At 39.4% G+C, this 22,970-nt stretch overlaps 1 protein-coding gene across 8 annotated transcripts in view; it reads right to left on the reverse strand.

Moving 5' to 3' along the window:
- Window positions 1-202: 202 nt before the first annotated feature.
- The window catches only part of hdac4 (histone deacetylase 4), a 356,629-nt gene continuing 333,861 nt past the window's right edge, over window positions 203-22,970 (reverse strand). For all 8 annotated transcript variants that reach the window (XM_055638510.1, XM_055638508.1, XM_055638509.1 and 5 more), the window contains 5 exons: window positions 16,167-16,285; window positions 15,360-15,493; window positions 8,229-8,313; window positions 4,053-4,203; window positions 203-3,851 (listed from right to left, as the gene is read on the reverse strand). In XM_055638510.1, coding sequence (XP_055494485.1) covers window positions 3,812-3,851; window positions 4,053-4,203; window positions 8,229-8,313; window positions 15,360-15,493; window positions 16,167-16,285 — 529 coding nt within the window. In that variant the 3' untranslated portion in view covers window positions 203-3,811. The remainder of the gene's footprint in view (window positions 3,852-4,052; window positions 4,204-8,228; window positions 8,314-15,359; window positions 15,494-16,166; window positions 16,286-22,970) is intronic.

Raw genomic sequence — 22,970 nt, forward strand, 5'->3', positions numbered from 1 at the left:
TTTCACTAATTATATTTTACATTTTTGGATCCACAGAGTACAAGACTGATAACATTCTGTCAAGTAGAAAAAAATAAAAATAAAAATTGAAAAAGCTTATTTTCTTCCAGATTATCTTAGCTTGATCAATCTCTTGACCTACATTGTAAATAAATAGAAATCAATAACGTAGAATGTAAAATAATGAAAACACAACTTTAAATGTGATGTTGTAATTAGTTTTATTTACACCACAATAGCAAGTTGTCATAATGTGGTACAAAATACTGGACTCCTAATAAAGTCAAAAATGAAGTCTGTACTGTCAAGGAGATACACCATTAGTCAGTCTGAAAGGCCGACCCATTTCAACAGGCAAATGAAGACCATCAAAAGCTACCACAATAAGGCTATCACCAATAAAGTAGGTCCATACAATAATTGATTGTGGTTAAAATACAGAAAATCAGTTTACTGGTACTGATAACAATGGTGGCGTCATTTTGTGTGTGGATGGGTACAAAGAAGGATAAAATATAGTTACAACTTCTATTACTACATACCTGAAATAAAAGATTTTTGGGTGAACTAACTTTAAAATTCTTCTCACACTTTTTCCTCCTCTCAAACTGGAAAAGAAAAGAAAAGGCGCCTCCACTATGGAGCACAAAATGTAATACACCGTAATGTGATACTTTGCAGTCAATATCAAAACATGAAATAAAGTGAGGCTGTCAGGTAGCCATCACTCCTACTTCGTAACAACAATATCACCCCCAAAAAAAAACCTTTCTTTGTAAATATTCATCCACATCGATCACAATACACAACTGCTAAGTGGATTACCGCTACACGATTTATGGTGGAAGAGATAAAGAACAGCTGCGCTGAAAGGTTAATTGTTTATGATCTTAAATACTTAGTTCAGAAAAAATTTGCTTGTCTCAAAAGGGTTGGCCCCAAGACGACACAGGCAGTTAACAGTTTTACAATTTTTCTTTGCTGTGTTCTTAAAATTTTATATGCAGATTATGCAATAGTCTATTTGTATGACACAAGTGCTAGATAATTGTTGTCAAATTTATGTATCAATTTATAACAGTATTAAAGAGTGATATTTGAAGATATTTCAATAAAAGAGTGATCTGCTTCTGAGGTTTTCTGGTATGTTCATCAGAAAAAAAACGTTAATCCTCTTCCACAGATGCCAAGAAAAAAAAGCGAAACTCGGTAAACTGCCCCAGAAATAACGATGCAAATTGCGTGCATACCTGTACAGAACAAATGGTATCTTCTGTTTGTGGCACATGCAAGCTCACTGACTCCCATTAAATGAAAAAAGATCAATGCCCCTTAAAAGAAAACAAACAATGGGCCTTTTAAAAACAATGTTTAAATTCACTTATCAAAAAAAGGAATGAATACTTAACTCCACTTATTTAAAGGAATGTTTAACATCAAGAGTAGATGCAAACAGTTTCTTAAAAGTCACAGAATTGATGTGTTAATTGCTTTGCAATCAAACATACATAATCCTATAGAAAGTGTGGAACACTATCTTAAAGATTACAGCTGGTTATATTTATGTTGTGTAAATCTGTTTTAAAACAAAAATACAGTAGTGCCCTTATTCAGTGTTGCCAAACATCTCGTACACGCACACATGCTCCACATAATCCTCACAGCGCCAAATTCATTAAGCTTCAAGAAACCATTACAAAAAGAAGGAATGAAAACCATTTACTCAGAGAAAAAAAGTTACCACTTAATGACCCCCATGTCAATTGTCCCATAAATTGCAGACTGAGCGTGCGTGTATACATGAACAGATGGCAGGACAGTGTACCTTCTTAACAATCCAAGTTTCAACCAGCATTAGTCACATTGTGGGGCCAACCCAAGCACCTGCAGAATGGAATCAACCAGGGGCTCAGAGCCAAGTTCTCCCCATCCTTGTCAATAGCTGATAAGCACAGCTCCTAGATCACAATGTAAAAACAATCAGTCCTTCAACAAAAAAAACATCACCCTTCCTTCTTGGTTTCAGAGTGCAGCAACTGAAAACCTTAATGCTAATTCCCCCTTAGCAAATGGCAGCCTTCTGCAGTGCAACCAGTTACAAATATCAAATATAGTATCACTGTAGTATTACTCATATTTAAATGTGTATGATATCACCTTGCAATACTATTCTTACAAGACTTCATTTATAAATCTACTCATAACAGAACATATAGTAATATACACCAACTGGAATTGTTACACAAAGTTTGAACAAGATCCCTCACTCAAAGTACATCCTCCTGTAAATCTCCAGTACATTTCTTCTAAACCATCAGAAAGCTATGTTCCATGTAAGGGGGAAAAATACAGAAGATTAAAATTAGACTGGAACCACAGACTAATCACAAAAGAGTCAAAAATAATCTCATCAAAATACCAGTGGGTAAAGTAACTGGAATTCTCACGAGAAAAGTAATTAAAAAAAGTTATCAGGTCTTATGAAACATGATTTAAAAACTTAAGGATCTCTTTATATAAAAAGTAGATATTATTTTGTTAAATGGTTTACCAGAAGTAAAAATGAACACAAATAAAATAAAATGCAATGGTTAAGGTAGTTGCCAAGTCTGACCACAAACATTCAGTGAGGTGCTCCTCTAAGTGTCCACAATCCATCTTCTCTCATCTTCAGTAAAAGCCATAATTTCCCCTCTAAGTGCCCACATAATAAAATCAAACTTGGTCTGTTAAGAAAACATTTGTACATGATTATCTCCTGTACTATTAACAAATTACCTGGTCTTTTTGTCAAAAAACCTCATTGTCTAATGGATAACAGATTATTATTAGTTTATGTTTTCAATTTCTATTAGAAATGAGGACCACAGAAGTGGAAGTTTGGAAAACAAAATCCTGCATCATGCTTTTGATTAACATTCCAACCTTTAAACATGTTTATCTGTTGCAAGTCAACCTAACACATGCTTTGTTATTGGTTGATTCCCTATACTACTCAGTGTTATATAAACCCAGCGTAATAAGTAAAGCAGGTTTTTAATGGTAACCTGACAATTTTCAACAGTATAATCTGCCACTCTGGACTGGCAACTACCTTAAAATAGGCTAGGTTTTGTTTGGAAAAAACAGCAAAAATGGTATTCCAACTCGATATGAAAATCCAGCTAGTGACTGGACCTTTTTTTGCACGCATGCCAGGAAAGAGAAGGCTTCACCACCATCTTTTCCACATCACAACAGTGGAGGAATTATTTCCACACTTTTAAGGCATTGCTCCCCATTCAAAAGTCAGCAACCATCTGTTGTTAAAAAGGCACAAACGCTCATGTCTTCAAAGGGCTTCTTAGAAAACACCCCCATGCTTCTCTTCCATTCTGGTATAGTCTTTCTCTCCACACTGTAATGTTCTTCAAATTATTACTGTATGCCACTTGGGTTTGTTGAGATTACAATCAATGCATCTGGACTCATAGATGGCATGAACTCCTTTGTTAAAGGACAAGAACAATAGAAACAGTGGTTGACTGCCTGAGACAGGAGAACTTTTGAGTAGGTAAACTCAGAGCAGAGCTTTTGAGATGACACCTCCTTGGTGACTCTGCCAAAGTAAATGCTGGCTGTCCCACAAACCTATTTCAGGAATGGACAGAGGTAAAAACATCTTTACTTTTTGTTTATTGCCAGCATATTGCCCAGTAGTCCTTGTATTCTGGAAGAACACCACAGCAGGACACAGGAGATACAGAATGAAGTCTGGCAGAGTTAGAGAAATAAAGATATTGTGTGCAAAAGAGAGAACTCCAGCTGGAAACTACATTGGTGGCTCTTCCTCCATGGGTTCATCATCTGGCCTGCAGAAATAGAAATCACACAAGTATTATTAACAGACAAGACAAAGGCTTCTTAGTCATGTTTCTGTACAGGCCATTCTCACTTGCATACTTGCCCCACCAAAGACTATTTTTCAAGGCAGTTACCCCATCTCCCAGCTAGCAACACAGACACAAGTCTTGTTTACAGTGTCAAGAGTGAGCTATTCCTTCCTGTCTCACCTCTTCTCAGCATCAGGTCCTTGTTTAACTCCCATCGACAACGAGGCCATAGCTGTCACCGTGTCAGCTTCTTCCTTGTCGCATTTTTGGGTCTCTATCAAGGAGTAGCCGACTGTGGAGGATAATCGCTGGAGCGATTTCCAGTATTTACCTAAAATAAATAAAATGTCGATCAGTTGTCGTAAAATTGTCAGCAAAGATTACACAACAGTAAGAACGATTTGTTACTTTAAATGTATTAATATAATTTAAGTTGCACACAAAGGTCTATGGTACAAACAGGCTTAGTGTATATCTACTCATTTCACGAATTATAATCATAGAATTGCATTTTAGTGATTATGCATTTTAATTGAAAATATTTGTTTTTCAGAAATATTTGAGCAGGCTTTTTAAATACTAAAACTGATTTGTTCAGCAGAATAAAAAGTGCCCTCTAGTGGAGACAATGATAATTTAGCTTATCGTTTTTTTTAAATTAAAGCAGGCTAACTTTCAAAGTCCTTCTGAGTATGTAAATGCTTTGGTTGGTTTCATTTCATGAATATAACATTTCTTTACTCTACTGTAGATTTTTCCATTCCAAAACCAGATCAATCTTAGATGTACAGCTGGCAGCTACTTGAACAACCAATTAAATTCTAGTTTACAGTCTATGTAAACTAAGGATGTTCTAATTTCATCCACTGGTTATCATGAAATCAGTCACAGGGGTTGTTGTACAAATTAAATCCAAAATATGTTTTGTGTTTAAATTTCCTCTGCAATCTCCTGAAAGCTGAAATTATATCCAAAAGACATCTGATTTATTTATTGTTCGAATAAGTTAAATTCCAGATCTCTAAGCTGTGATTCTTTCCAAAGCAAGAGGTATAAATATCCAAAAGAAATACAGATTTGTTGATAATCTAATTTCAAAGCTTTTCAACCACCTCTGTGGTTTCAACTGCAAATTTAAGTTCTTCATTATTTTAGGTTAGTTTAGTTTAGATTAGTTTATTATTATCACATGCAACGAGGTACAGGGAAAATCTTTTTGTTGTGTGTTATCCAGTCAAAGACTATGCTGAGGCTCTATAAGGGGCTGGTAAGGCCGCATTTGGAATACTGTGAGCAATTTTGGGCACCATATCTGAGGAAGGATGTGCTGGCTCTGGAGATGGTCCAAAGGAGGTTTACAAGAATGATCCCAGGAATGAGCAGGTTAACCTATGATGAGGGTTCGTCGGCACTGGGCTTGTACTCGCTAGAGTTTAAAAGAATAAGGGGGGGGCGGGGGGGACCTCATAGAAACATACAGAATAGTGAAAGGCTTGGATAGAGTTGATGTGAAGAGGATGTTTCCACTAGTGGGAGAGTCGAGGACTAGAGGTCATAGCCTCAGAATTACATAGAAACATAGAAATTAAGTGCAGGAGTAGGCCATTCAGCCCTTCGAGCCTGCACCGCCATTCAATATGATCATGGCTGATCATCCAACTCACTATCCCGTACCTGCCTTCTCTCCATACCCTCTGATCCCTTTAGCCACAAGGACCACATCTAACTCCCTCTTAAATATAGCCAATTAAAGGACGTTCTTTTAGGAAGGAGATGAGGAGAAATTTATTTAGTCAGAGGGTGGCGAATCTGTGGAATTTTTTGCCACAGAAGGCTATGGAGGCCAAGTCAGTAGATATTTTTAAGGCAGAGATGGATAGATTCTTGATTAGTACAGGTGTCAGAGGTTATGGGGAGAATGGGGTTAGGAGGGACAAATAGATCAGCCATGATTGAATGGAGTAGACTTATTGGGCCGAATGGCCTTATTCTTATTCTATCACTTATGACCTTATGACTATACATGATTACAATCAAGCCGTCCACGATATACAGAAACAGAATAAATGGTATAACATTCAGTGCAGGATAAATTCCGATAAAGTCTGATTAAAGATAGTTCAAAGATCTCCAATGAAGTAGAGGAAATAGAGGAGAACATTTGTCCCAATGCTAATTGTGAATACATTTTTACTTTAAAACTTTGAGTAATTGGTACATTTGAAGAGTACAAGCAATTGAAATATGATTATTAATTTTGTTCTTTCTTCTATAACATTGCAACCCAAAGGGCAATTATATAATCATATTCAGTGCCCTCCATGATGTTTGAGTCAAAGACCCATCATTTATCTATTTGCCTCTGTACTCTACAATTATGAGATTTGTAATAGAAAAAAAATCACATGTGGTTAAAGTGCACAGTGTCAGATTTTAATAGAGGTCATTTTTATACATTTTGGTTTCACGATGTAGAAATTACAGCAGGGTTTATACATAGTCCCCCAATTGCAGGGCACCATAATGTTTGGGACACAGCAATGTCATGTAAATGAAAGTAGTCATGTTTAGTATTTTGTTGCGTATCCTTTGCATGCAATAACTGCTTGAAGTCTGTGATTCATGGACATCACCAGTTGCTGGGTGTCTTCTCTGGTGATGCTCTGGTATTGCAGTCATCTTTAGCTTATGCTTGTTTTGAGGGCTAGTCCCCTTCAGTTTACTCTTCAGCGTATAAAAGGCATGCTAAGATTGGGTGATTGACTTGGCCACTCAAGAATTGACCATTTTTTAGTTTTGAAATAACTCCTTTGTTGCTTTAACAGTATGTTTGGGATCAATGTCCTGCTGTAGAATGAACCACCGGCCAATGAGTTTTGACGCATTCGTTTGAACTTGAGCAGATAGGATGTGTCTATACACTTCAGAATTCATTATGCTACTACCATCAGCAGTTGTATCATCAATGAAGATAAGTGAGCCAGTATCTTCAGCAGCCATACATGCCTAGGCCATAACACCCCCATCAACATGTTTCATAGATGAGGTGGTATGCTTTGGATCTTGGGTAGTTCCTTCTCTTCTCCATACTTTGCTCTTGCCATCACTCTGATATGTTAATCTTCATCTCATCTGTTCACAAGACCTTTTTCCAGAACTGTGGTTTTTTTAAATACTTCTTGGCAAACTGTAATCTGGCCACCCTATTTTTGTGGCTAACCAGTGGCTTGCATCTTGCAGTGTAGCCTCTGTATTTCTGTTCAAGAAGTCTTGTGAGAACAGTGGTCATTGACAAATCCGCACCTGACTCCTGAAGAGTGTTTCTGATCTGTCGGACAGGTGTTTTCTTTATTATAGAGCAAATTCTTCTGTCATCAGCTGTGGAAGTCTTCTTTGGCCTGCCATTCCCTTTGCAATTATTAAGCTCACCAGTTCTCTTTCTTCTAAATGATGTTCCTAGTAGTTGATTTTGATGAGCCTAACGTTTGGATGATGTCTCTAACAGTTTTAATTTTGTTTCTCAGTCTCATAATGGCTTCTTTGACTTTCATTGGCACAACTTTGGTCCTCATGTTAATAAACAGCAATAAAAGTTTCCAGAGATGGGTCTTTGACCCAAACATTATGGAGGGCACTGTACATGCTATCAACATCACACCACATTAGCTGTTAGGAAAACAATAAGATGAGACAAGGAGGCACATTTGGATTGATCAGTTTCTTTCTCCACCTCCTGCGAAGAATTTGGGGCAAGAGGGTTTACTCTACAGCTGGCAGGCAATTTCACAGAATCCGCGTATAAATATCATGGTAGTAAATCACTCTAACGTACACAGTCACATGGAACAGTAACTCAAGTTGATTGCACTTGAGGATGGTTACTGAAATGATCAGTATGTTTAGTTTTTCAAACATGATATACACAATCATATTGTTCATTGAAATATTCAGACAATATTCAAAGACCTTGGTATATAGCTGCTTATTGAAAAAATCCCTTAAAAAATATCTGTCCTAGCTCCAAGGACTGAGAAAGTCTCATTAGATTCATTGAAAGTTTCACTGAAGGTAGGGAGGGAAAGGCTGCAACTCATTATTCTTCCCATCTCGCAAAGAGACAAAGTCTGCTGCCAGATGCTTTAAGTATACCAATATTCAGTGACATTCTCTGTGTGCATGACATCATTATATTTAATCTGATTTTTTTTCTTTCTGAAAAGGAAAGCTTTGAAGTTCAACAGAAGTGCATTTGAGCCACTAAATCAAATATCATAAAAGTTAGTTAATTCAATACAGTCAGTCATTGTAATGGATACAACATCAGACAATTGTAATTCCGCTGCTTTACACACTCACTCTGTATTTCGATTACATTCTCAATGGAGCGAACCGCATTGGGATTTGGTCTTTGCTGCAAAATATCTTGTGCAAATGGCTCAAGCTGAAAACAAAATCAAAACAAATATTAACTCTGATGAAAAGTGGAAAATGTTTTGTTCCTTTCTATTAATAAAGCCATTAAATATGTTAGTTAATTTGCAGAAACACACTCCCCCAGTTATCTGTGCTAATTTCCTCACATCCTGACTCTTGAAAAGATGCTATCCCCTTCTCACAATTTACCCGTCTCTGACACATATGCTCCCAAGATAAGGCTTTCCATTCTAGGACATCTGAGATGTCTTTGTTCTTTTGTAAATGTGGTTTCCCCCCTGCTATCATAGATGGATCCCTCACTCGCGTCTTCTTTGTGACCCGTAGTTCTGCTCTCGTTTCCCCTTCACCCTAGATGGAACAAGGATAGAGTTCCCCTGGCTCTCACCTTTCATCCCACCCTCACCCCAGCCTCTGCATCATACACATCATCCTCTGACACAAAAAGCTGGAGTAACTCAGCGGGACAGGCAGCATCTCTTGAGAGGGAATGGGTGACGTTTTGGGTCACGACTTCTTCCCTGCGCCATATCTGGACTTGCACCTACTATTTCCCCTCTCTTTCCATCTATATTCCTTTGTCTAACTTCACAACTCATCAATCCTTTTGCCTTACACCTCCTTTCTTTTCATCTCTGGCCTTTGTCCAGGCATCTGCCTATCAACCCCCCCCCCCCCCCCCTGGAATTCATCTATTACCTGCCATGCTTTGTTCTCCCCATCTCTCTTCCAGCTTTCTTCCCCTCCTCCCTCCAATCAGTCTCAAGAGGGATCCCATATAAAATGTTACCTATCCATGTTCTTAAGAGATGCTGCTTGACCTGCTGAGTTACTCTAGGACTTGGTGTATTTTTATGTCAGGTAATTTGGTGCATTTAAGATAAATGGAAGGCACAGAATTCATGATTTCTAGTTTCTAGATGCTAAATATTTGTTTAGGAAAAAAAAGGGCAAATGACAAATATATCCAGGGTCAACACTATCTATCTTTGAAAAAAGTCTGCTTCAAGTTTACCCTATTAAAAAGTTCAGGGGTGAAATGACACAGGCTTCATTCCAAAAATCACCTTTTAAAGGAATCATAAATGGTCCAACATAGACACAAGTTAATTCCCGATGAAGCTAAGATGAACGCAGATGGTTTTTAACATGGCATTGCACTTTGTAATTAGTGACAATGTTCAAGAGTAAAGAGTTTTATTCAGCGCTCTGTTGCATATGATAACATTTTTCAAGAGAGAGTTAGATACAGCTCTTAGGGCTAACAAAATCAAGGGATATGGGGAAAAAGCAGGAACGGGTTATTGATTTTGGATGAGCAGCCATGATCATATTGAATGGCGGTGCTGGCTTGAAGGGCCGAATGGCCTATTTTCTATGTATTTGTATTTTTTAAATAACGTGTCAAATCGGATTTAAGATGCAAAGAATGCAGAATCTTCGGGCACAGAATACCTAAATTTACATTTGGTTTTTACTTGAGTCTGGGATTAAATCCAAGTGACGATGGAGAAGAGTTGAAGTGAAGAGGTCAAAATGTTTTTCCTTTTTGTTAGGTGAGCTATCCTGACTATTTTATCTGAATATTGGAGGATCAAAATGTTTGCACTTGGTTGATAACGTTCTTCAATGTGAAATGTTCAGTAAAAACAAGATTTAGGAGATATACGAAAAACAAAATCAAATCCCCTTCATCAATTTCTATATCGAGTTCCATATACAACACATTTGAAGTAGAAGTTGTACCCCTAATATTTTGATAGGAAATCAACTGCTAACTTCATGCATGTGACCAGAGCAGTCGGAAGGAGATTTTTGTTTTGCAAAATTTAAGAGTATGAAAGTGTGTTTGTTATCATCCCACCGAGTTTATTAGCACTTTATCACAAATCATGGATAACCTCAGGATTATCGTCCATATTTGTTTCATTTTACAAACTAGAGAAGGAAAAGATTCAATCAAATTAGAGATATCTGTTTTATTTTAAATACAAAAATCTCACTAAGACCTTGAAGAAATCTATAAAACATTATCATATTTCTTTTTAAAATAATTTCAGCCGGGTCATAGATCTGTCATGCATTGACAACCAACTGTCTGAAAGGTTCATAAAATTTACGGTCAAATATATTCATTTTTCATCACACCATCTGATGGTTTAGAACTGAATGTTTGCACCCGTAGTACGTGCCCGCTGAGTTTTAGCTGAAATGATGATGCTGATAAATTCTCATGGATATTTGAAACTCTACATTATTTGCCATAATCTATCTCCACAATTTTGATTCAATCCAAAGGAAATGGATTTTGTACATTTTCCTTCTTTCTTCCTTCAGTTAAAAATAAAATTAGAAAACAATCAAAATAAAATTCAGGATTGCCAATTAGTAACCAATCTGGCAGAATTATATAGGAATACTAATGTCCAAAAAACAAACTTCAAAGAGTAAACACAATCTTTAATTATTAATTTTTCTTCTGTTGCAGGATTAATTTTATTTCCCCACATCAAAGCCCTTGTGATGCCAAAATTTAATTGTAAAGGAATTCAACATTTAAACAAGAAGCTATTGGTTCCAAAATGTTCTGCACATGCCTTTCTGTGCCAGGAGGAAATAATGTGCATAAATAACTATGAAACAGATCATCATCATCATCGGCTGTCACTCGAAACGAGTATGACTGTCCTCTCCTCTCCATAGGGTCGTCTACTTGTGTGTCTGCAGATGTCTGTTGAGGCTGATCTGCGATCTACACACGTTGGTGCAACATGGGCAGTAGAGACTGGCGGTGGTTGGTAGTCATCGAGCCCCCTTCTCTCTCTGATGTGGCATATTTTACAGTCTGTTGTGAGATACTTGTGTATTCTAACAGTGGAGTGATAATTGCCAGCTGGTTGTTTTGATCTAACCCCACTTTCTTGAAATACTGTATTTAATCCATCAAAAAACAAATAGTTTCCTTTTAACCAAAAATAATTATTTGCATAGCGTTGAGAAGCCAAGAGTTATATCATCTCTCATTGGATTGCAGAAAAGAAAACTGAAGAATTAAAATGAAACACAAATACTCTCTCCACTGGTTTATTTGGTATGAAAGTTTGAAAAGGAAGTGAACAAATGTTGCAAAGCACACAAACATGGACTTGTTCAAAAGATATGGTGCAGCCTACAAATATTGTGTCAAATCACTTCATGCAACTGGCAGGAATAGCAGGTAGCATTTGTCAGGGTCATAATAATAGTCACGATAAAGGGCCTGTCCCACTTACGCGATTTTTCCGGCGACTACCGGTACCTGTCATAGTTGCAGCAGGTCGCTGAAAAATGTCAACATGTTGAAAAGGTACGACTCTTTGGGCGATTACTCACGACCATACAGGCGACATGTCGTGGGGTGACGCCTGTATGGTCGTGAGTAGTCGCCCAAAGAGTCGTACCTTTTTCTGGTCGCCACTGTATTTTCAACATGTTGAAAATTTTTGACTATCTGCTGCGACTATGATGGGTGCCGGCAGTCACCAAAAAAATTGCGTAAGTGGGACAGGCCCTTAACTGTTTTCTCAACTTTTCTGTTTCACAAGGGCCTAGTTTCTACTGGGGCCAAGGAAACCCCAGTTAACATATCACCACACTTTTTTCCACAAGCCAATTTCATCAATTTTGTATGGTCACAGCTGCAGAACGTATCTGTACATGTGTGCTGATTACTACTGACATTCTTCCAGCTTACAAGCGGACATCAGGATTAACGCTTGAAATTCCAGTGTTTTCACCACTGCGATGTGGCAGCCTGACCAAACCCCAAATGTCTGCTTTCCTTCATACGCCCCCACCTGTGAAGACTGGGGAACTGGGGGCAGATCTTATAGAGGTGTATAAGACCAGCGGAGGATTAGATAGAGTAGATGCAGTCTTTTACCGAGAGTTGGACGATCAAGAACCAGACGACATAGGTTTAAGGTGAGGGGAGAAAAATAGGAACCTGAGGGATCGCTTTTTTTTACACAAAGGGTGGTGGATGTACGTAATGAGCTGCCAGAAGAGGTCATTGAGGCAGGTAAGTACACAACATTTAAAAGACATTTGGACAGGTACATAGATTAGGTTTAGAAGGATATGGGCCAAATGCAGGCAGGTGGGACTAGTGTAGATGGAGCATGTTAGTTGGCGTGAGAAGTTGGGCCGAAGGTCTACGACTTTTTTTTAACACTAGTCAGGATATTGAGACGTGAAAGGCCTTTACACAACATTCAAAATGCCAAAACAGCTTTAATGTTTCTAAGAATTGGCAGTGAATATTAACTAAGTCTACATTTTATGTGAAATCACTTGCCAAGTACAGTGACACAGACCTGTGCAAATTTGGAACTCTCCAGATATCACACAAGCATAGTTTAGTAACTTTTTATAGGAGCTGCATTTCACTATTCATTTCTTTTGATCTGGCATTTGTGTCTGGTAAACTTCCACTATATTCTGTATCCAAGTTCAGCAGTAATTGTTATACAGATTGAACTTTGATATCGCAGGCCTGTTTACATAAATTACATATTTCATTGAATTTAGGTGCCACCTGGGACGCACATGAGCAACTGTGTAGTCTCACTGTTTTTTTCTTATTTGTCTGTCTTCATAATTCTGATTGCTCTTAACAAATTTCATTAAATTTCTAATAAGACTTCTTAAATAATTCTTCAACCTCCTACTAAGGCAAGAGCTGACGCATCAAAATCCCAGGATGTTATATGTGTTGGGAAAGATGCATGGATTGGTGTCTGGAATCCCAGATACCAATGGAAAGGTTTACTCAATGGAAAGAGGGTACAGCCAAGACCAACATCTGTACATTTATTGGCAAGCTATTCTTTAAAACATTCTCAAGCTTTATACACAGTTGGAGATCAGATTTCTAGATCACTGATCCTGGCTGGATCAAATACTTCAAACTATCAACTTGGTGCACAGGGGTTAGATTCGGACAATGGATGAGATATTCATCCTATGGCATCTACTATCCTCTATAATCTTTCAGGCGTGGTTATATCGGGAGTAATAAGTTAACAAGCTAAGGGTAAACTATTTGCTTATTAAATTACTTTTTGTGAATAAAGATCCACACTTTCAATTGACTAGAAGGAACTGTTGAAAAAATTACATGCATCTACAATACCACTTTGATTGTATTTGCATTCGTTTTAACAAAACCATGTTGTCTATCATGCAAGAGAAAAGTTATCGGAAATTGATCAATATAAATAGAATGAATATGCTGCCTGTGTCTCGTGGTTCCAAAGATACCACTAGCATCAACTCCTCCCATGCTAGTGCTGGGCTTGGTCAGATCCATTCTGTCACAATGCTCTTGTTGGGATTCCCCAAAGGCCTAATTTATTTCAATGGGGATTCTTCTGAAGAACAAGCAAGGACTTTTTCTTCTTTGTTTATTTAAGCTGAATGTTTTTTTATTGATTCTATATAAATTTGCAATGTTCTTAATTAGCTTCATTTTTGTGCCATTATTAAAATGTTGTTCTAACTTTGAAGGTTTTTATATATTTATTAATAGTCTCATCAGCTTTGTTCTGTATCAGCTACTCTTTGGGCTTTCTGGGAACTAAGCCCGAGGCCCATTCACCAGAGACGCCTCGCTTGGCTTCGTACTTGTCTCCTGGGCATGGAAAGTACAAGGTACACAAAAATGCTGGAGAAACTCTGTGGGTGCAGCAGCATCTATGGAGGGAAGGAAATAGGCAACGCTCCATAGATGCTGCTGCACCCGCTGAGTTTCTTCAGCATTTTTGTGTACCTTCGATATTCCAGCATCTGCAGTTCCTTCTTAAACACATGGAAAGTACATATCTGTGCAGGTTTAAGCATGGTGTGCAGGTGAATCTATGCGCCAGGACTGCATCAGTACTGAATGGTAAAACACTCCACATGCACTCATCATCCCTTGTAACATTCTCAAACAAGGACAGTTAAGTGCATCTTATCTATTTAGCAATACATTTCATAGAACTTGACTGCACCAGGCATTTTCAAATCCAAGTGCATTAGTGATTATCCATTGCAAAATAAAAACAAGATGAACCCAGCGGGTCAGGCAGCATCTGTGGAGGGAATGGACAGATGACGATTTGAGTCAGGACACTTCATCACTCTGCAGTGGTGTTAATGAGATAAGAGTCATTAGAATTTATGTGGTCATAATGCTAACTCTATTTATATGATATTCTGATACAATTTTCTTCTGGAAAAGCAAACCTGAAAATATTTACTTATTGATTGTTGCTTTGGGGAATTCAGACACTCCGAATTCAAGGCGGTACAGTGGCGCAGCAGTAGAGTGCTAGAGACCGTGTGTTTGATCCTGACTACGGATGCAGTCTGTACGGAGCTTGTACCTTCTCCCTGTGACGGTGTGGGTTATCTCCAGGTGCTCCGCTCTCCAAAGATGTACTGGTTTTCATGTGAAATGGGTTTTGTAAAATTGTAAATTGTCCTTAGAGTGTAGGATAGTACTAGTGTACGTGGTGGTCGTTCGTCGGCGTGGATTCGGTGGGTCGAAGAGCCTGTTTCCAGGCTGTATTCCTAAATACACTGGTCACATGTTTTGTTATGTACGAAGACTCAAGAAAAATGTAGAAAATTAAATGCTGCAGAGTATTAGCTTGCTGCTCCTGCCTTTTTAGAAGAAAATAGTACATTCATTGGAATTTGAACTGAATAGGAAAAAAATCTGTTTTAAAGTAGAGAGTCACAGCATTTCAAAGACAAAAGAAACCCGAAAATGTTTAAGCAACAAAAGAGTTTATATTAAAAAAATGCAATACATCTATCAGGATGTATTCACACAATTGCTTTAGGTCGTTCCCCAGTTCATTGTTGTAATTGGTCATTGTAATTAATTAATCTGCGTTACTGATGAACTGGTCTTGTGGAATTATATTTCTTTTGGAAGTCTGCCCTCATCACATTCATAATCTGCAGCTATAGGCGCACCTGTGAGTTCTTGAACTTGTCAGCTTATAATGTGCATTGATGTTTTACCTCATTTCCAAGTAAAGCAGAAACACATGCTTCTGAGGCATCGCAAATGGCAGTAAGATCGTGGCCCCCTTCCAGGGCGAGCACGACACGGCCTCCAGCCAGGCCCATCAGCTGTTTGGTAAGGTAGCCAAAACCTGTGTCAGGAAAGAGGAAATGCAAGAGAAGTCAAAGGTCAGAAGCCCACTTTGACTCTTGGCGAACGATCAAAGATTCTAAGTATTACATCATATTTGAAATGGCCACGAGGGATTACTGGGACTAAATGTATAATATAAGCCAGGTTTAATTTCAATAAATACAATTTACTATTTCAGTTCAGCCCTTTTTGATCTTCTGTTTAATATATGCAATTTTGTGATGAATGTTTTAAATTTCCCAAAGTGGCACGCCATCCACTTCCTAAGGGCCTCCAAACAAAAAATGGCCACTCCTCATTTTCTCTCAGGCAAATGTAAAATATAAATAAATATTTTAGAAATGGGTAACAATTTTACTCATGATGAAAACAAGCACAAAATTCTTATCTTTTTAATTCTCATATTCCAAAATGTGCCACTGACTGATTTTTTGAACAAAGACATTTTACAGTTCAGGCAGTAAAGCCCCTGGCTTCTCTGAAATATTTAAAGACCCTTTTGAAGATTAGTGTTCATATGTTTCTTCCCTCCCCCTCAAAGCTGGGAAATGTGGATCATTTACTCTCACTAATTTGGCTGTCAAAAATATGAGTTTCTCTAAATTTTTCCTCTAATCAAGTAACTACTTGAAATAAAATGATAATTTAATTCATCACACAAGCAAGCTTACATTTAGCAGTGACTTTGTAGCCTCCAAGAGGAGCTGGATGTCCTTCCACAGCATCAAATCCAGAGGATACAAGAACCATGTCAGGAGCAAACTCATTAGCAATGGGCATCACCACTGTCCTGTAACAAGAGACAAACAGAATCTTGCTTCAGAGTCCTGTCATTAAAAACAAGTACTATTTTCACGGTACATTCAATTTTGTTGAAATGCTGCCTCAAATTAGATTATATGAAGGTAACAGGAGATCTTTTATTTTTGTTCATAGTATCCTAGAATTTGCAGATTCCAAAGACGGAAAAATGCGAGTCCTACTTTTTATGTATCTATTTTGTTAAGGTAATAGATTTTTTTTTTGTGTGTAAAAAAGATGATAATAATTGAGATTATTTTCGATGACGTTGAAAGACATTTTAAATTGAGGGGTCAGAAAATCTGTACATTCTCAAACATCTGTCATGCTTAACACCTACAAATTAGAGTGAAACCACTTAATGCACAAGAAAACCAATCTTCTAATTGCTGGATTTTTCATTAGCTATAATAGAAGGCTGTTGATACCCAGAACACATAATTTCAAAGAAATTATGACTTTTTCCATCTTACCTAATTTTCAATGGCATGAAACATATCTGAATCAATCTACAACAACTAAGCCACACAATGTTTAGCTTTGGTGAATGGATTTCTATGCTTATAATAAATGGATGTCTAGTTGATAGTGCACCATTAAATGGTTTTAATGAGTTGATTGACAAGCAATTGGTCTTCACACCATACAACATACACCACAGATGGACTGGCAGCAGCCTGTCGGCAGCGTGTCCGTTTTTTTTCAACTTTTTAAATTTTTTTTAGTATGTTTAAAAGTCTGTTTTTAATGTTTCTTTGTGTGTTATGTGTGGGGGGTGGTGTGGGGGGGTGAGGGGGAAACCGTTTTGGCCGCCTCCTCCATGGAGAGCTGGCTTTTTTCAGGTCGCCTCCCCCGTGGCCTAACATCGAGGATCGGGCGGCCTTTCCCGGAGACGCGCCCGAAGCTTCAGCGGCGGGCACAGCGTGGACTCTCGGCGCGGAGCGGGTGAGACCTCGCTGGGGCTCGCCGGAGGGGAGTGCTCCATTACGCTGGCCCGCGGCAGCCGGCAGCCTGAAGCAGCGGTCTGCAGAACTCCAGCTGGTGTGGCGTCTACAGCCCGGGATCCCTCATGGAGGACCCGGGGGGAAGAAGAAGCTTCCACTGCCGGCCCGCGGCTGTCTTCTACCACGGGCGCGGCATGGACTTACCATCTCCCCTGGAGGGGAGCTTCGACCGCCGGCCCTGCAGACTGCGGTGCTTCCGGCTGCGGCACGGCAGGTACTTTAAAACTTTGACCGCCGGCCTGCGGCCTACACCAGCCTGAAGCCGCGGTCTCTGGTTGGGAAGAGCCAATCCTGGACTCACCTTGACTTTGACTTTGTCCCTTACCATCTGGACGCCCGCAGCAACGGCTGTGGAGGGTGGAGGTCCCGACCACGGGGGAAAATGTAGGAGGACTGGCCAAGTTCTGTGCCTTCCACCACAGTGATGAATGCTGTGGTGGATGTTTGTGTAAAATTTTTATTGTGGTTGTGTGTTCTTTATTACTGTATCGCTGCTGGCAACCCAAATTCCACCGACCTTGGTTGTGTGGCAATTAAATTATATCAATCAATCAATCACCTCTTATGGGACTAAGTCCAGTGCCCTCCATAATGTTTTGGCCAAAGACTCATCATTTATTTATTTGTCTCTGTACTCCACAATTTGAGATTTGTAATAGAAAAAAATCACATGTGGTTAAAGTGCACATTGTCAGATTTTATTAAAGGGTGTTTTTATACATTTTGGTTTCACCATGTAGAAATTATAGCTATGTTTATACATAGCCCTCCATTTCAGGGCACCATAATGTTTGGGACAGGTGTTTAAAATTGCTCAGGTGTGTTTAAATGCCTCCTTTATGCAGGTATACGAGAGCTCTCGGCACCTGATCTTTCCATCATCTTTAGAACCTTTATTGCTGTTTATCAACATGAGGACCAAAGTTGTGCCAATGAAAGTCAAATTAAGAGACTGAGAAACAAGAATAAAACTGTTAGAGACTTCAGCCAAATCTGAGGCTTACCAAAATCAACTGTTTGGAACACCATTAAGAAGAGAGAGAGCACTGGTGAGCTTACTAATCGCAAAGGGACTGGCAGGCCAAGGAAGACCTCCACAACTGACGACAGAAGAATTCTCTCTATAATAAAGAAAAATCCCCAAACACCTGTCCAACAGATCAGAAACACTCTTCAGGTGTGGATTTGTCAATGACCACTGTCCACAGAAGATTTAATGAACGGAAATACAGAGGCTACACTGCAAGATGCAAACCACTGGTTAGCTGCAAAAATAGGATGGTCAGGTTACAGTTTGCCAAGAGGTACTTAAAAGAACAACCACACTTCTGGAAAAAGGTCTTGTGGACTGACTGATGAGACGAAGATTAACTTATATCAGAGTGATGGCAAGAGCAAAGTATGGAGGAGAGAAGGAACTGCCCAAGATGTCAGTTGGAGGGACCACATCACCAACGACCAGCTCTATGGGAAGATTCCACTTCTGACCGAGAAGATCAGGTCGCGAAGGATGAAGCCACCACCACCCAGAAATGCCAGCAAACAAGGTTGTGCTGTGGGAACCCACCCATGGAAGACGTGACCCGGGACGGCCAATCAAGACGATGCTGAAGATGTTGATGGAAGGAGCATGGGTAGAGACAAAAGAGGAGTTTGCCTGCTGCATGGAGGGCAGAGATGTGTGGTGCGTCTGTCATCGTGCCCGTCGGAAACCAGCACCACTGCGTCGCAATGTTTACAATGATTTAATGATAATAATAATAATAATATCTAACGCATAACCACCTCATCTGTGAAACACTGTAGTGGGGGTGTTATACCATGGGCATGTATGGCTGCTGAAGGTACTGGCTCACTTATCTTCATTGATGATACAACTGCTGATGGTAGTAGCATAATGAATTCTGAAGTGTATAGACACATCCTATCTGCTCGTTCAAACAAATGTCTCAAAACTCATTGGCCGGCGGTCCATTCTACAGCAAAACAACAATCCCAAACATACTTCTAAAGCAACAGAGGAGTTTTTCAAAGCTAAAAAATGGTAAATTCTTGAGTGGCCAAGACAATCAGCCAATCTTAGTCTTCAAGCAGTCATTGCATGCAAAGGATATGCAACAAAATACTAAACATGACTACTTTCATTTACATGACACTGCTGTGTCCCAAACATTATGGTGCCCTGAAATGGAGGGACTATGTAGAAACATACAACTATGTAGAAACAGTAATTTCTACACCATGAAACCAAAATGTATAAAAATGGCCTTTATTAAAATCTGACAATGTGCACTTCAACCACATGTGATTTTTTATATTATAAATTTCAAATTGTGGAGTACAGAGGCAAATAAATAAATGATGGGTCTTTGTCCCAAACATTATGGAGGGCACTGTATTTCTCTTCCAAAATACATAGCAGATAAAAATATAGAAGTAACTTAACACAGATGAAAACTATTTTTTACTCCCTACCCCTCAATGTATTGTAGTGTTAGGAGCTTGCTCTTAATCGGGAGTGCAATATTTAAAAAAATCACCAGGAACTAATGAGGCACCTGGACTTCACCAAACAACACAACTGAACACAAACTGATTCCATCCTTTAAGACAGGGGTCGGCAACCTTGTTTTGCATTGGGGCCAGGAGCCATGTCTGTGAGCGGATGGCGGGCCACATCGATCGCCATTGTTAATAATATTAAAAATGATGATAATAATAATAATCATATCAGTAGAACAGTATTAACAATAAATATAAGAATCTCTCTCTCTCTAGAAGAGGAAGAAGTGGAGAAGGAAGAGGAAGTTTTAGTAAATTAGTGGAATTGCCTCATGGTGATGAGGACGGACGTGGTGAAGGAGAAGGAGGTGGTCACTGTCTGTCAGATATTTGATGTATTTGACGGACTGTGGGACGAGAGACAGTGTCAGTGACACGCACACACACAGTGATACGAAGACAAGAACCACTATGAGGTGACTGTACATGCTTATCACTCAACACTCACCCAAATCCACGGAATAAAAAAATGGCAAGAGCACCAGTGGATGAGGAGAATGTACAATAGCGCCAGCTGCAGGTCAAGTGAATTATTGCAAAACGTGCCACACATATAATATTTTGAGTGGCTGATGTAGCACGAGTAGTGGTGTCATCAGCCGCTGTGTAACTGTACAGCACTGTACAACTGTAGAAGGACCTCTTTGCTCCTATACTCAACTTCTCTTGTAATGAAGGACAACATGCCATTCGCTTTCTTAACTACCTGCTGTACCTGCATGCTTACTTTCAGTGACTGATGAACAAGGGACCCCAGATCACGTTTTACTTCCCCGTTTCCCAACTTGACACCATTCAGATAATAATCAACCTTCCTGTTTTTGCCACCAAAGTGGATAACCTCACATTTATCCACATTAAACTGCATCTGCCCACTCACCCAACCTGTCCAAGTCACCCTGCATCCTCATAGTATCCTCCTCACAGTTCACACTGCCACCCAGCTTTGTCATCTGCAAATTTGCTGATGTTATTTTGAATCCCTTCATCTAAATCATTAATGTATATTGTAAATAGCTGTGATCCCAGCACCGAGCCTTGCGGTACACCACTAGTCACTGCCTGCCATTCTGAAAGGGACCCCGTTAATCACTACTCTTTGTTTCCTGTTTGCCAACCAATTTTCTATCCATGTCAGTACCCTACCCCCAATACCATGTGCTCTAATTTTGCCCACTAATCTCCCATGTGGGACCTTATCAAATGCTTTCTGAAAATCCAGGTACACTACATCCACTGGCTCCCCTTTGTCAATTTTCCGAGTTACATCCTCAAAAAACTCTGTAAGATTAGTCAAGCAAGATGTAGTGAGACAGATCCAAGTTATCCTTGATGTACTGGTGGGCAGATATGATCTAGAGTGACGGAGGAACTGAAGGAAATTCACATTAGGCAGGAAATGGTGTTGGGTAGACTGATGGGTCTGAAAGGCTGATAAATCCCCATGACCTAATGGTCTGCATCCCAGGGTACTTAATAAGGTGGCTCCGGAAATCGTGGATGCATTGGTGATCATTTTCCAATGGTCTATAGATTCTCTGGTGAGACCACATCTGGAGTATTGTGTACAGTTTTGGTCTCCTCATTTGAGGAAGGACATCCTTGTGATTGAGGCAGTGCAGCGTAGGTTCACGAGATTGATCCCTGGAATGGCGGGTCTGTCATATGAGGAAAGATTGAAAAGACTAGGCTTGTATTCACTGGAGTTTAGAAGGATGAGGGGGTATCTTATAGAAACATATAAAATTATAAACTGACTGGACAAGCTAGATGCAGGAAAAATGTTCCCAATGTTGGGCGAGTCCAGAACCAGGGGCGACAGTCTTAGAATAAAGGAGAGGTCATTTAAGACTGAGGTGAGAAAAAAAAAAAATTCACCCAGAGAGTTGTGAATTTATGGAATTCCCTGCCACAGAGGGCATTGGAGGCCAAGTCACTGGATGGATTAAAGAGAAAGTTAGAGCTCTAGGGGCTAGTGGAGTCAAGGGATATGGGGAGAAGGCAGGCACGGGTTATTGTTAGGGGACGATCAGCCATGATCACAATGAATGGCGGTGCTGGCTCGAAGGGCCTCCTCCTGCACCTATTTTCTATGTTTCTAAGATTTCCCCTTCGTAAATCCATACTGACTAGGACCGATCCTGTTATTATTATCCAAATGTGCCACTGTCAAGAGCTCACCCCAGCCTCCTGCTGGAGCTTACCATTGATATGAAATTTAACTGGATCAGCCATGTAAATACAATGGCAACAAGAGTGATTCAAGGGAGAAGTCTGCAGAAAGCAAATTATCTTCAGATTCCCCAAAGGTACTCCACCATCTACAAGGCATTTGAGAAGTATGATAAAAGAGTCACAGCATCATTCAAGATCAACACTGTCTAAGACAAAATCATAAATGGGACTCCATTCCCTATCCTAAGCTTTCACCCTCTGCCACAAACACACCAAGGCTGCAATGCGATCCATTTGCCGAATGCAGAGCTCCTCCTCATCTATGTAACGCTCACACCTCCCACACGTACAGCCTCACCACAGTGGTCAAGGGCAGCAGGCACACGGCAATACATCTCCTTCCCCTCAAAGTTGCACACCATCCTGACTTGATCCATCAACTTTACTGGGTTAAAATTCAAGAAGTCCTGTGCAAGGATCGTCATCAGATGAAGTGCAGAGTTTTAGGGTAACTGCTCTTCATCACCCTCACAAGATAAATTAGAAATGGCAGGAACACCCCATCTGGAAATTAAAATATAAAATAACCAAACTATTTACTCATTTACACTGTGCTATAAACCACACAAGGGAATGATGTCGAGTTTGAATAAAGTACAATCTTCTACATACGAAAACCAAAATGATTACCAAGCTTGTGTCCATTTCAGTGGTAAATAAATAAAATGGATTAATTATTTCTAAAATGTCTTCTCCAAAACCAAGTTTTGAATCTTCTCCCTTTACACCACCTTTTGCTTTATAATTCTTGGTCCTGTAATCATTGTGGCAGCGGGTTGTTTTGATCAATCTCCTACATTAATTGAAGTATTTGTGACATGATGTGCCCATCAAACTGAAGTAGTGAAATTAGTGGATTTTTTTCATAATTTG

This window comes from Leucoraja erinacea, chromosome 7, assembly GCF_028641065.1.
Source record: "Leucoraja erinacea ecotype New England chromosome 7, Leri_hhj_1, whole genome shotgun sequence".
NCBI lineage: Eukaryota > Metazoa > Chordata > Chondrichthyes > Rajiformes > Rajidae > Leucoraja > Leucoraja erinaceus.